A 14,608-nucleotide genomic window follows, 5' to 3' on the forward strand; every position below is an offset into this window, starting at 1 on the left:
AACAAGAAAATCAAGGATAGAAATGTTTTGAATAAAAGAAGGTGAATTTCAATTACATAGGCATACGTTTGGTAAAATTAAATTTTATTATAATATAAAACAAGTCAATATTATCGCTCGCATATTATCAGCGATAATAATGTTAATATACACAAAATAATCGCAGTTTCTCGTGACTCTCATGTCACTTATTCCCATCGACTCTTTCTCACTCGCTTTCTTTCCCCTCCCGTATTCGAGGCTTGATTTTCCTGAGTCTTCGATTGTTCTGTATTTGGTTTCGGGGGTACAGGTGGTGGTGGTGGCATTATTACCGAAGGCCGCGTGATAGTTTGCTCCCACGTGTGATCCGATGATGCCCGAAACTGTAACAAAATTCTCATTTTTCCAACTGCAATTCGATTTACATACTTGGAACAAAACAAAACTGACCTGAGAATTGTACTGACTGCGAAACGCGGCTTTCATAGCTGATAATCGATCGCTACCAGGCCCGTGTCTTTCTAACTTTTTGACAACCTCGCTTATATCTTTCGATCCTTGCGATGAGGAACCACCGCTCTAAACAAAAATGCAACGATATTTGGAACGTTATGTTAAAATCGTATGGAAATTTTAATAGATGCATACCGAGGACGTCGAGGAAGCCGAGGAAGCTTCTGGTCTTCCCCTAAAACCAAGTCCAGCTCCTCCGACATTCAAACTCTTGCCTTTTCCGCCTTTGAATCGTGATTTCCGGAACCAAGCACTTTGCATTGCTAGATCCATAAGACTCTTTGGTACTTCTTGATTCGCACCTTCCAAATTTCGAACTAGGTGGCCTGCGAACTCTTTGTCTTTTTCTGTGACAAGGGTATATGCTGTACCTTTCTCGCCAGCTCGACCTGTTCTACCTATCCTGTGAGTATGAGTGTCGATATCTCGCGCGACATCATAATTAACGACAGTTCTGATATGTGGAATGTCTAAGCCTCGAGCTACAAGAAATTAAAACGAGTTTCAAAAGAACGTCATACGACGCGGACTCGATACCACGCTAAAGCGATAATTACCGGCAACGTCAGTAGCAACCAAAGTACTGACTTCCTTTTTCTTAAAAGCAGTTATTACTTTGTTTCTTCCAAGTTGATCCATGTCACCGTGTAAAAGCATTACATCGAATTCTTTTAATTTAAGATTGTTAGCGAGTTCTTCCGCATTGAGCTGGATAGAAAATAATATTTTAACAAAACTCTTTTTTTCGATTAATTTGCTTAAGTATGAATATAATTGCCGACCTTTTTGGTTACGAATATTAACAAGCTACCAGCGCTTAAAAATTCAACTAAGTTTTGTAATAGCCAAGTCCATTTCCCGGTTGGATTATTATTAAATACTATCACGTGCTGAGTGACATCGGTGTTGGCTTCACCGACGTCCCCTTGGACTATTCTAACCGGATCCGTTAAAACATCCCTGGCTAGTTTCTCTACCCTCTTTTTAAAAGTTGCGCTGAACAACAACGTTTGCCTGTCTGGCCTTACGTGGTTGCATATAGAACGCACTTGCGGCTCTGAAATGGAGCAGAGCGATAAGAAACTGAAAATAGTTACTCGGCGATTGCGTATATAACTAATTCAAGTTTTATACGGTGCAGGGTCGGAAAATTAGCTACTACATATTAAAAGACTGGAGTATTTTATAATAGTAAACGGTCTTATACAAATTAAGCTCATATTTGATAATGCTACCTAATTTTCCAATTCTGCATAACACTTTTCACAGCATATGCTTACCGAAACCCATATCAAACATCCTATCAGCTTCGTCCAATACTAGAAAAGATACTCTAGTCAAATTTGTCGCTTTCATTTTAACTAAATCTATCATTCTGCCTGGTGTTGCGACTACTATTTCTGCACCTCCTTCCAATGCTTTACTTTGTTCCCATTTACTGCCACCGCCGTAGCAGCAACACACTTGAATATTATACACTTTGCCAAACTTTCTCGCTTCTTGATAAATCTACGAATATGCAAGCGTGTTGGTTGCAATTGGGCATATGCCACAGATTACCTTAACGCGATAAATACCTGTTGAGATAATTCTCGTGTCGGGGCAAGAATTAAACCGATAGGCCCGTCGCCTGCTTTTAATTCTCTTTGATCCATAATATGAACCAACATCGGCCAAATGAAGGCTGCCGTTTTACCGCTTCCGGTTTTTGCTATACCTATTATATCCCTGCCGCTCAACGCAGCAGGAACAGCTTGAGCTTGAATAGGTGTCGGTTGCGTGTACTCATTTTTTCTAATTGCTTTTATTAACGGATCGTCAAAACCGAAATGAGCGAAACTAGTAACTGGATTAGGAGGTGACGGGCCGGACACTTTAATTCCCAAAGTTTTTCTCAAATCATCGATCTGTTGTTTACTTAAACTAGCAATCTCATCGTGAACGTTATAAAAGTTTTTCTCGAACGGCTCGTATTGTATCTCGCTATGGTCTATAGGTGGCAACGGATCAATATCTTTCTTTTTCGGAGGTGCAATAGGATTGCCATCCTCGTCGTATTCGATTTCTTGGTCAGATTCCTCTTGTAGCAAACCCGCAGTTGGATTCTCTTCCATGTACCTTTTTAAACGATAAGTTTGATATTACAATTGTATTTCCCGAAAGATACAATTCTCTCTTGTGTCCTTCTCTTATGCACATTCAAATGTAATACCAGGTCACAGAATTTAATTGATTTTCTATTTCTATATGGAATCGATTAATTCGAATTTTATACTAGTCTTTTGCTGCTAAATGTTGTATTTTCAATAGAATTAATAGTACCTTACCTATAATAACTCTCTTCGTCGTCTTCGCCATCAATATCCGCTCTGAATCCCTTAGTCTTTTCTTCTTTTCGTTCATCTTCAGCAAGTTGTGATTCATAGGTATTCTTTTTAACTTCTGCATCTATGCCAGCCATAAACGCATCCAGGGGATCCTCTTCGCTATCGCTATCCACTTTAGGTGCTGATTTCTTCATCCAATCATTTGTTGGTGATCCAGGTGCTGGGATATACTCCAAGGAAAATGGTGGAGGATCATCGTCATCCTCAAAATATCTAATTTTACATGTTACCTTTACCATCTGTTCTCTCTGTATCTCTGTATCTTTCATTCTCACTTATCTACTCACTCTTCTTCAGTTTTACTACGCTTTTTTGGCATTCCCCAACATGCAGATAAGGCATTCTCAGTGATAGAATTCATAGTATGATATCCCTGTTTACTTAGGGTAGAATTTGGTGGAGGTGGTGGTATATTAGAACCAGCTCTCTTTGTACCAGTCATTTGAAAGCCAGCAAACCCAAAGCCTTTTGGCTTATTTCCCCCTCCACGATGGTAACTCATGTTTATTTGTCTGCTAAAATGTAATTATTTTAATTTATATATTCTAATTTTACACTAAAAAAGTCAATAGTCCAGGCATATTTTATTATCTTCACAAGTTGTTATTAGTTGACCTATTTTCTGATACAACTATAGATATTTAAATGTAATGCAAGCAAAATGTTACAATTCTTACAAATTAAGAGATGATACTATCAAAAAAACTATAATGTTGATAAATTCTGAATCATGATAGAAACACACATACATGTATTTTATGCAGTCTATGATGCTAGCTTATTACAACAGCAAAATAATTGTGAAAAACATGAGAATATGTTTAATATCAATGTAATATCATATCTACAATATCAAATGATTTTGTCTAACGATAACAATTATTGTTTGTATTTGAAAGCAGAGGAAGAGGTTAGAACATTGTTAGAATCCACAAATTTAACGCATAACTTTGAGGCAGGTACAATTTTCAAAGGAACACTGTTTCACTGTTCAGCTGATATTTTAAGAGCATTACGTGAGATTGATCTACCTTGCGCAAATCTCCTTCAACGAGTTATTTCACATTTAACGAAATGCGACTTCAAATACTCCGAATATCGAACGGTAAAGTTACATACTGCAACAACTTGGACGGTGCTGCCTCCATGTGAAGCCATCGCTGTTCCAAATGGCACTGTCCTCCGATGAATGATTCATGTAGAACTCATTCTTTTAATAAATAGATATAATAAAATACATTGCGCAACTTCTACATCTTATTTAAGCAACCTTTGATACTATCATTGACATTATACCAACTATTTTATTGTTTATTATAATCCTTGAAACTATAAGAACATAATTCTATTTGGTACCATTTTCTTACTTCTTTATTCATCGGTATATACATTCAAATATAATAGACCATAATTAATTGCGTCTTGTTAACGCGTTAGAAAATTAGCATAACTTGATTGTAAAATATCAATAACAAGTTTTATAGAGCTGAATTGCGGAAGGATCATCAGATAAATCAGAAACGGAAGCAATTTCCGTATGTTGATTAGAAATGAAGATGGACTGCAGGGCACGTTTTCTTAAAGCGCGTTTAATATTTCATAAATTTCGATTAAGATGATCTTCATTCATACTCCCGTCATGGAGTGACATAAATAATTTTATCACCGCTGAATCGATCGAACATCCGAGTCTGCGTGTTGGCGGAGGCGCCATACAACTTCTTCGTAGATTTTAGAGTCTGTCGTGCTCTCTTTCCCGTCACAGTTTGGATTTCCATCCTGAGCGATCTGATATCGAATAATCTCAAATACGAACGTAAGTAGCCTCGTGTAAGTAGAGAAATTATTCCCTAAATCAATCAATTAATATTGTGCGCTTGTCAAAGCGAATATCCATTCTCAAATGCATTCTTTATCAGTAGATTGTTAGCAATTTGTTCATTGAATGAGTCGTAAACGTGAAACTAATTAAACTTGTAAAATGCGTTGCAGTTTGTGTGGAAGAAAACATATCCCAACATTCTTTGTTTGTTATAAAAATATTTGCAACAATAATTTATTTTAAGGCGGACGAAATGCCTTCGGTTCGTCGGATGATCCTTGGTCACGTTATGTCCGGCTTGCACAACAAAATGAATCGCACAAAGAAGTTTAAAGGTGATATACTTGAAACTCGAATGAAACGATGTCTCTCCACATTCGACATCACGCTGCTCGGCAAGTATATCCTCTTTGGTGCCATTTGAATCATAAGTACATGCACGGTCGCTACTCGCGATATCGCAATTCCGATAAAGTAGTCCCTGAATCGGAGAAATGTTAACCGCATCTCCGCAAAAATGGTATCTCGTTTCCCACTTAATGTGCACCGCACTTAAAATTCTCGCGGTGTTTTATGACTTTTGTGCATGACCGCGGTCATGATTACCTTGCAGGCGTGGGACATATGGTTGGCGCTGGAATTTACGTTTTAACCGGAATGGTCGCTCACAATTTAGCTGGTCCAGGCGTAATATTGAGTTTTCTGATAGCTGGTGTAGCTTCTTTATTAGCAGCGCTGAGTTACGCTGAATTCGGGGCGCGGATACCAAAAGCTGGGAGCGCTTACATTTATACATATGTTACGGTCGGAGAATTCTGGGCTTTCGTAATTGGATGGAATATTATATTAGAACATATGATTGGTAATGTTGATTTTTATGGACTACGTCTGTTTTGCCGCATAAAACTCAAGAATATTTTACAATCCGGGAATAGGCGCGGCATCCGTGGCCAGGGCCTGGAGCGGATACGTCGATTCATTGGCAGGAGGTGCAATCAGCAATTACACGCGACAAATAACGCACGGGGGTACCATGGGAGACTTGATGTATTACGGGCTTGGATCTGTCCCAGATTTCCTAGCCGCTGGATTGTGCCTGGCTTACGCGATGCTATTAGCATTGGGCGTTAAATGCTCGGCAATGGTTAACTCTTTACTCACCATCGTCAACTTATGCGTGATGGCTTTGGTGATCGGTCTAGGATTTTTCTACGCGAGAATTTCTAACTGGAGTAGCGAAAACGGAGGATTCCTGCCTTACGGCATGGGAGGGGTGCTGGCAGGTACTCAAATACTCTATGCTCCGTATACATGTATTTATTCGCCACAAAATCAACTTTTTTATTTACCTTCCTCTAACTCACAAATAGGCGCGGCACCATGCTTTTACGCGTACGTGGGATTCGACTCAATCGCAACTTCCGGTGAAGAAGCACGCGAACCTATGAAAAGCATACCGCGAGCGACATTAGTTTCGATGGCAATGGTAACCGTCGGATACGTGTTGGTTGGCGCCGCTTTAACTTTAGTGGTGCCGTATTGGGACATCAAACCCGCAGCAGCCCTTCCCGAAGCTTTTGCCTCGAGGGGAGTACCGTGGGCTAAATACGCGATAAGGTCAGGAGAACCTTACAAATAATTCTCGTCTATCTTCGATGTGATACCTTTACTGGAATAACTTATTGCGCGTTACGTGCGCACAGTGTTGGAGCTTTGTGCGGAATGACGACAACCCTTTTCGGATCTCTTTTCGCATTGCCTCGAACAATGTACGCGATGGCGAACGATGGTCTGCTTTTCGGATTTCTGGGCCATATCAACGAACGCACCCAAGTTCCGGTCCTCAACTTGGCAATCAGCGGTGCCCTCAGTGCCTTAATCGCTTTACTCTTCGATCTTCAATATCTAGTCGAATTCATGTCTATCGGCACATTCCTGGCCTATACTATAGTTTCAGCGAGCATAATCGTTCTAAGATATCGCCCTGAAAAGAATACACCACCACCGTCGAATGCTGGTACACCCAGTAGTGTAACGTCACCTCCCACCGAGGGACCCGATTCCAACAGCGATTGCAATAGCGTTATATCTGCAGAATCCGAGGTGATTTCATTCGTGGAAGAGAACAAAGCAATATCAAGTTACATCGTTCACTGTCGCTTTTGTAACTTTTACATCCTTTACAGCTCCTCGATTTGAGCGAAGGTACTGGTAAACTTAAACCACGGTACGTTTGGTTGGGTAACTTCTTGGGCAATTGCAAACCAGGAGATGCAGTGACCGGCGCGGTAGCAATGTACGCAGCTGGTTGTATTTCCCTTTATCTTTCATTATTATTGATATCCCAAGCGTACATCGTACCATCATGGTGGGACTATTTAGTCCTGGTAATCGTTGTTCTGGTATTGGTTGGAAGTAAGTTTATTTTTTAAACAGACAACTGTTTTAATATTACGTACGTTTCTAAACTAATCGAGAACGATCTTAGGCCTGCTCGTTATCGGTGCGCATCAACAGAATCCTCCGACTGGCAAATTCCGCGTACCCATGGTGCCTTTAGTACCAGCGCTCAGCATTTTGTTCAACATAGGACTTATTTGCCGCTTATCTTTTCTAACATGGTTCCGATTCCTCGTATGGATGGTAATCGGTAGGTGAACGGATAATCTTGTTTGTCATGCTTTACGTAACCACTGAAGCATCCACGTTCCTTTTAATTTGTCTTTTCTTTGTTACAGGCATGTTAATATACTTTCTGTACGGAATTCACTACAGCAAAGAAGCATCGAGTCCGAATTCGTATTCGATTTTGATGGCGACATCGGAAGCTGGTCGGGGTGCAAAATGGGGTGCCACGTTACGGGTGAACAAGAAAAACGATAAAGTTCCGATCTTGAATGAAGAAGATTTCGTGCACTAGGAGTGTAAAGGTTCAACGGAATTGTATAATAAAGCATGCCAATCGATGGGAAATGTAAGTAAATTATATTATGTAGAAGAGTTAGAGTTCATCTAATCGTTGTTTTCTTACATGCGTACTATTTGAAATCGAAATTAAAGCGTGAGAGAACTTTGTAAATAATACCAATACATAAAACGACACTTTGTTAAGAAATATCAAGACACTGGATGTTGGAGGGACTTAAAAATAAGCAAGACTGTGTTTCATTAGCGACTAACGTTAATTAATTTTTGATAAATTGTTATACTACACATTCGTGTATCAGAATTTAAGGATTTATTGGCTATATAGTCAATCCCAAAAGTTTATGCACTTTAGAAACGCATTTTTTAAAAAGAAATCAGACGTCGGAAGAACATTGCTAATAATAAACAACAAAAAAAAATTTTTCGATTTTTCCGAGATTTTTCCAAGGGGTACACCTTCAATTTCTTCCAAATTTTCGTCAGCGTCAATACTTAATTGGATATTTCCTTCTATACTTTTTAGCACGTAGCTATTTATTATTAGCATTATTCTTCCGACGTCTAATTTCTTTTCAATTATACGAAATGCGTTTTTCTAAGGTACATAAACTTTTGGAATTGACTGTATAGCCAATACATCCTTAAGTATTTGACATAGTTCAGTCTCGTTTCTACTTACTTACGCACAATTATGATACACACAATTTTTACTTACTTTATAAAGATGAACAATCATTATACATACATGCGCTTTGGCGCAGACACTCTGTATACGTGCAAAATTCAATTATCTGTGTATGTATTTCGTTAGATATACATACATCGACGCATTTAATTCTATATAAAAACAATAATGTTTGTCCCACGCAACAGTAAAACTCGACCGATTTTAAAGTACTTATATTCTCGCAATTTGAATTTTCAAGACGCTATGGATAGAAATTATAAAAAGTTTCTTGTATCAGTGCACTGATCTCTCATATAGAACACTGGATTGTGCGTTTGTTGTCTGTCATTTTGACACACAACACACTGATATTTCCTAATACATATGTGTGGTCCTCCCCGTGGCCACGCTTACGAGAGACGCGGCACGGCATGTACGCAACGTACATTATCTTTCTCGAGACAAGTAGTTCGGCCGTAGCCATAAGCAAATAAAATTTCCGTCATTCGAAACGAAGAAGCGTCCTCTTTAAAATCTCGTTTGATTCTTCTCGATCCGATTTCCGGTTCCGGTGATATCGTCATTTAAAGGCAAGCATAATCTTTTCGGCGCCGTTATTGTTGTTCTTCTCGTACGTCGACCGACTGACGGACCTACCCTAATCTCCACCAACCGGTCTAGTCTGTCTAGACATCCAGCTGATACACGAAAGTAGGTCACTGTGTCACAGACGCTGCACCTAAACATTGGAAGCCTGTATCTCCGGAATAGATTGAGATATCGCGATGAATCACAAGCGATTTTTTTCATCTTGATTTCCTCCAGGAAGTTTCCAGTGTTCTATATAAATCAGTGTATCTATAAGTTTGATATTGTAATAAAAGGAAGAAATAATGTATTTTTAGAGACTAGTTGTTGGAAAAGGTTGATTAATTAAGAAAACTGATTCACCTATCGTATGTGATCGCATTAAAAAGTATTTACTAAAAGTATGAATTGCTAGATAAATCACAATTACGTCTTCTGAGATACACTATCGCTTTAGTAACTGTTCTCGTAGATAAAATCGATTTTACGTATTTATAACATACCCATTGAAACATAAAATTGACATATATTTTTCGAACTATAAAATAACTCTCGGATTAACAGTCTTCATTTACGAGCTTCTATGATTTTTTACATTAACAATATTTAATAAACGTCTTATGAGTAACAAATATTGTATTAAATATTGTACTATAGCTTAAACGATTATTTCCCGTGTAATTTAAGTATGTTGGTTTAAAAGTCCTCCGGTCATTGTCAGCAGATCCAGCAAAGATAAATCATAGAAAAAGATGATATAATTAGTATTACGAGAAATACTTTTATTGTCAAAGTGCCGTAGATGTTGCATAGATGTAAAATATCGTAGTAAACATCGTAATCACTTCGTACATATAACATTTGAGGTGAATATTTATTGATTGCTAAAGTGCATCGCTTGAAATAAATATTTCCAGACGCAAAGAAATGTTTCAAATAGGTAGTTATGTATCTAAGAATAGCTGTAGCAAGAGTTACATTATCGAGTAGACTCCAAATGTAATAACGTTTCTCAGTACCCAGTTGTTCTATTTGAAACATTCCTTTCTCCCTCGAAATATGTAAAAGATCTTCGAGTCGTTCGTATAAAGTTATTATTCTTGCAATAGGCAACGTGTAAGAAAAAAAACAAATTTTCTTCGCAGTGAAGATTAATCATTACCTTGGGCGCAAAATGATGAGCGCATCGTATGCACAATTGTTAAAATATGTATATTGTACAGGAAGTTAATTTTTGATGGTCCCATAAATTCGTAAAAGATTAACAGTCGCAAGAAACTGTAAGTACAATTATAATAAAAAATAGTGAGCAGTAATAATGCAGTTGTGTAAAAAATGATACCAAACATTGTCAGTGTTCTGTATTGTATATCTTCCAATACGAAATATTTATTATCGAAAAGTCCCACTAACGATAATTGATGTTTCATTTTATATTTTCATTTCAAAGTAAAAAATTAAAAAACGAACATTAATTCCATAAACGATATTCGATTCCATAGTATTTCTTTGATTGTTGATTAAACCTTCTCGTAAGAGTAATTAATGTCGTGTTACAACAAAGATTTACGAGTAAGTACAGAAGTATCGATCAATATAAAAGGAACCTTACACCTGATACGTAATATGTAAGAACAATTCTGAGATCCCTGAGTAAAAGTGTGCAAAATGTTCACTAAATATATTCTATCAGCTTCGTCCGCGCACATCGTACGGAGTACTGAAATACTGAAAATCGTGAAGTTCAAGACCTACTCTTGTTCCATGAGACCGATGCGGACTTCGCTGTGGATGCTGAATCGACTATGGCCGTAAATATTGTCCTCTTTTTATTATAATTTCTTTCTATTATAATTTTTATCTTTAATAGTGAGTTAATTTTAAAATGTATTGAGAATTAAGATTATTGTAAAGATACAAATCACAAGACGAACGACGTCTTCATCAACTGACTGCAACACACGAACGCGCAGATGCATTATTTACAAATTATAAATCGGCACAATTGAATAAAATCAAATACAAAGAGAAAGGTACTGAATTTTAACGAAGATCATTGGACTAAATTACATTCCTAATCTTCAGATGTTGCAGGTGAAATAAAAAATGATGAAGTACTTTTCGGTCACGGATTTCGTTCTTAAAAATGTTTTTAAAAAATATTTATGTTCGTGTATATCTATACACTTAAATACGTACTGTGGATATTACTACATTTTCTTTAAGGCTTATTTCGCGATAAAATGGTAATTATTAAAATGCATATATTAATAAACTTTTTCTCTCTTTTTCTATCTATATGAATAATTATCAAAATTACTGTGTAAAAGAGGAGGGGAAGAAATAAAACAAAGTGGTTTATATGTAAAACTTTTATTAACATCATGTACTCTATACTGATTCAAAAGCACTGCGAACGACCGCAATTTTTGTCGTTAAATTATAAAAAGCCAATAACAGTAAGTATAGATAGCAAATCAGTGCATTATCACATCGTAACTACATTAGATCACTATCCTTCATGGAAGGATAAGAATATAAATAAAAAAAATTTTTATTTATTCAATGTGGCGATACAGTAATAAGCTGGTAGTGGAACAATACTGTTATCGAAACCACATCAAGCTGCGATTATCGCGTATATCCTAAACAGAATTATATGTATGGACGCAGCACTTGCTTAATTTATTATTGTACTAAGATGTGAAAGAATATCGTATAAATTCTTGTACCAAATGGAATATTAAATTATATCAACGCATATCGCTCATCACATTTACAATTTGTCATGTAAAAAACAGTAGCCAAACACAGCGAAAGGGGAACGTGAAACCAGAAAAAATTCGGTTAATAAGATTGGAACACTTGATGAGTGTATGGGAAATTATCCGGACACACGGCCAAGATATTTAATTCCTACTGTTAACTTATTTAATTTGTACAGATTCTTAATAATTACAGGTACCATATTAAGAAGTTGATCAATGCTGATTCTACACTGTTATCTGTTCTGTTTCGCAAGTATAACTTTCCAAGCAGACATTGATCTTGTTTGTAGGAGGTCGATTTTCCGTCGACCCCACCTGAGCCATGCAAATCCAATGATTAAACATAAGATACTTTCGACATAGTAGCCATCAAACTGCATATTACAAATACCATTGTGCGTATTCGTACAGAGCTGGAAAAATATATTTAATTTTTACATTTTCGAATTTCAATGTAAATTAATATCTCACGATAACAAGGCGAAATACCAACTTCTCTTTTTGAAATTGTGCTACAGTCATTCGATGGATCAGTGCTGCACTGTCGGAATGTTAATGGGTCGACGAACCAAAGAGCAGCCGTTGCCGGCCAATTACCTCCCAAATTGGATAGAGTATTTAATAATGTCATGTAAGTACCACCGACTGCAGGATCGCTAATTTTTGCGAAAAATGCCATCGACGCTACGAACATACTACTTGTGAAAACCTGTGAAGAGCAGAAATAATGTGGATATATTTATCTTCACATATCACAAATCTTTCTAAATGATCGTTCATTTTTCTATATTACCTGATGTATCAAGTATAGAATAATTAGAAGTATAAAGTAGTAGATTGGCATCTGACCACCTGTTACAACGTATGGTGTTAGCCACACCAAAAATGCTGCCACTAAGCCAAAAGCTAATCTAAAAAATCAATTGTAAATGTTGTATATTTGTCGTTTTATATAAAAAATGTTTCATATAGTTTTCTCTCTAATCACCTGTAAGGCATAGCCATTATATACACATTCATTGGTCTTGGACCCACTGTATACTTTGAAATTGCTAATGGTAATAGTATTTGTAATGGAATCATAGGTACGGCCATAAGAGCGAATTTTTCCTTAGGTATACCAGCTTCCACTAACTTTAAACCTGTTACAGCGTCACAAGCAGAAAACCCGATCTGCAGATGAAGCAAAATTACATTATTAATAGTGACACAATGATCGTATACTACTAACACACATGTGTATCACCTATACATCATGTAACAATTATCTCTCTAACCTTGGCAGTTAATAAAACTACAATAATGGTCTTTATTGATGGTAATCTGACAATATTCCAAAGTAATTTATAGGCATGCTTAATGTTGGTATTCAGTTCTTCTTCTTTATGCACTTTCTCTAAGTTTTCGTGCTTAAACAATGCAAGCAAAGTTGTTGTAATTATAAATATCCAACCCCAAAGATAAAGGAAATCTATAGGAGAAAATGAGCTCTATTTAGGTCAATGTTTTAACTCTTAGCGAACTATGTAGCTTATAGGCAAATAACATATACATATGTAGCTTACCAGGCAGAGTCAGAATGCCTTCACTGGCTGGGGTAGATCTTAAATAACTATTACAAAATTCAGCAGACTCGAGTGCCATGAAAAGTACGTAACCAATGAAATATCCAGCAGTTTGTCCCACACTATTGCACGTTGATGCATATCCTACATTGCATCTGCATATACAATGCATTTTTTAGTGAACTTATATCAGATTTTATAAAGCTATAGATTAAATTTATACCTTTTCAACATAGTCAGTGCCCACCCATCTACTACAATATCTTGCGTGGCAGCCAAGACATTTAATGCAAAAAATATAATAGTCAGCATTTCTATATTGGGGTTTGTGGTTTTATTACCCAGCCATTGGTCTACACGACTGGACAATAAAAGCATAAAGAATCCCATTAAATACTGAGTTGGAATTAACCATGTTTTCCTCCTTCCAAATTTTTGAGAAAATGTGGAATCTACTATTGGTGCCCAGAAGAGTTTCAAAGAAAAAGGCCATTGGACAAAACTGAATTCAGCCTAGTAATCAAATAATATTTGTATAATTCAAGTTTAATCTATCAAAAGTTGTACGTAATAAACAGAACCTCGCGCAAATTACCTGTTGACGATACGAAACGTTTCGGTTCTGGAGTAACATAGGAATAGAACCACATAAACCCAATGGTATTCCTTGTAATAAATATAAAAATAAAAGTATTGCTATATTCTTCTCGTCGCCCCGTAAGTCCGAGCGTTCATGCACGTGATTCGTTTCGTGGACTCCATCCTCCACAGTGCAATCTCTTTCCATTTTCCTTTTGGTAGCCATACAGAATGATAAAAGAGATCAGCTAAAATCTCTTATCAACGAACTTTCCACAAAAGTACAGCTGTTCCTTTTACACTGGCGTCAAGGACCGAACTTTTAATGTTTACTTTTAATTACACTATTAAACATTGCGGACGCTAGATCTCATAATTAACAATACGCTATCCTAAATTGCTTCAACGTAGATCTTCCAATTAAATTATAAATAAACATTCTTAAACGGAAGAATCACGCAACCGAATAAATTATTTATACTGACTGAACTATCACTGTTGACGTGGTTAATACTGTCATTACCCACATATAACCTTCACTTACAGCATGTAATATAAATTACAACACGATACCGTAATTGTAAAAGAAATTGACAGACGAAACTCTGTCAGAATAAATTTATATTTAAATATGTTACAGACGACAATTATTAGACGGCATTGAAAATTATGTCGTTTTTATTAACGTAGCTAAAAATCGTGTGCAGAAGATGCCACGTTGTTCCTCATTAAAGACACGTCAGTTCGTCAGTTCAATCGCATATATGTACACACAACTTATATGTTGTCGGAAGACTCCATCTAGCGAT

The 14,608-nt window shown here is 36.8% G+C and overlaps 4 protein-coding genes across 6 annotated transcripts; 2 read left to right on the forward strand and 2 right to left on the reverse strand.

Annotated features, from left to right (window-relative positions):
- Positions 1-67: 67 nt before the first annotated feature.
- On the reverse strand, positions 68-4,052 carry LOC108628557 (ATP-dependent RNA helicase DDX42). 3 transcript variants are annotated; one of them, XM_018030552.2, is made up of 10 exons: positions 3,914-4,052; positions 3,170-3,397; positions 2,823-3,095; positions 2,073-2,613; positions 1,776-2,004; positions 1,278-1,552; positions 1,053-1,203; positions 631-977; positions 433-561; positions 68-365 (listed from the first exon to the last, which is right to left on the reverse strand). In XM_018030552.2, exons 2-10 carry the CDS (start codon positions 3,382-3,384, stop codon positions 189-191), a joined length of 2,337 nt encoding a protein of 778 aa, XP_017886041.1. In that variant the 5' UTR covers positions 3,385-3,397; positions 3,914-4,052; the 3' UTR covers positions 68-188. The 3 variants fall into 3 exon arrangements, with proteins under 3 accessions (XP_017886041.1, XP_017886042.1, XP_026672367.1); XM_018030553.2 differs by having other exon boundaries at positions 189-365; positions 3,170-3,394; XM_026816566.1 differs by lacking the exon at positions 3,914-4,052 and adding an exon at positions 3,632-3,907 and having other exon boundaries at positions 189-365.
- A 516-nt stretch (positions 4,053-4,568) lies between these two features.
- Positions 4,569-7,715, forward strand: LOC108628562 (cationic amino acid transporter 4). The gene is made up of 9 exons (XM_018030563.2): positions 4,569-4,698; positions 4,949-5,099; positions 5,318-5,566; positions 5,640-5,987; positions 6,075-6,321; positions 6,408-6,807; positions 6,891-7,119; positions 7,193-7,354; positions 7,443-7,715. The coding sequence occupies exons 2-9, from the start codon at positions 4,958-4,960 to the stop codon at positions 7,622-7,624; spliced, it is 1,959 nt and encodes a 652-aa protein (XP_017886052.1). The 5' UTR covers positions 4,569-4,698; positions 4,949-4,957; the 3' UTR covers positions 7,625-7,715.
- A 488-nt stretch (positions 7,716-8,203) lies between these two features.
- On the forward strand, positions 8,204-11,193 carry LOC113464788 (uncharacterized). Its single transcript, XM_026816634.1, has 3 exons — positions 8,204-10,698; positions 10,802-10,920; positions 10,973-11,193. Exons 1-3 carry the CDS (start codon positions 10,556-10,558, stop codon positions 11,029-11,031), a joined length of 321 nt encoding a protein of 106 aa, XP_026672435.1. The 5' UTR covers positions 8,204-10,555; the 3' UTR covers positions 11,032-11,193.
- Positions 11,194-11,425: 232 nt separating this feature from the next.
- LOC108628622 (acetyl-coenzyme A transporter 1) lies at positions 11,426-14,025 on the reverse strand. Its single transcript, XM_026816631.1, has 8 exons — positions 13,816-14,025; positions 13,444-13,733; positions 13,221-13,375; positions 12,933-13,126; positions 12,644-12,828; positions 12,449-12,566; positions 12,149-12,364; positions 11,426-12,068 (listed from the first exon to the last, which is right to left on the reverse strand). Exons 1-8 carry the CDS (start codon positions 14,023-14,025, stop codon positions 11,889-11,891), a joined length of 1,548 nt encoding a protein of 515 aa, XP_026672432.1. The 3' UTR covers positions 11,426-11,888.
- Positions 14,026-14,608: the final 583 nt, after the last annotated feature.

Source organism: Ceratina calcarata, unplaced genomic scaffold (assembly GCF_001652005.2).
Source record: "Ceratina calcarata isolate Rehan_Ccalc_2016 unplaced genomic scaffold, ASM165200v1 scaffold53, whole genome shotgun sequence".
Classification (NCBI taxonomy): Eukaryota; Metazoa; Arthropoda; class Insecta; order Hymenoptera; family Apidae; genus Ceratina; species Ceratina calcarata.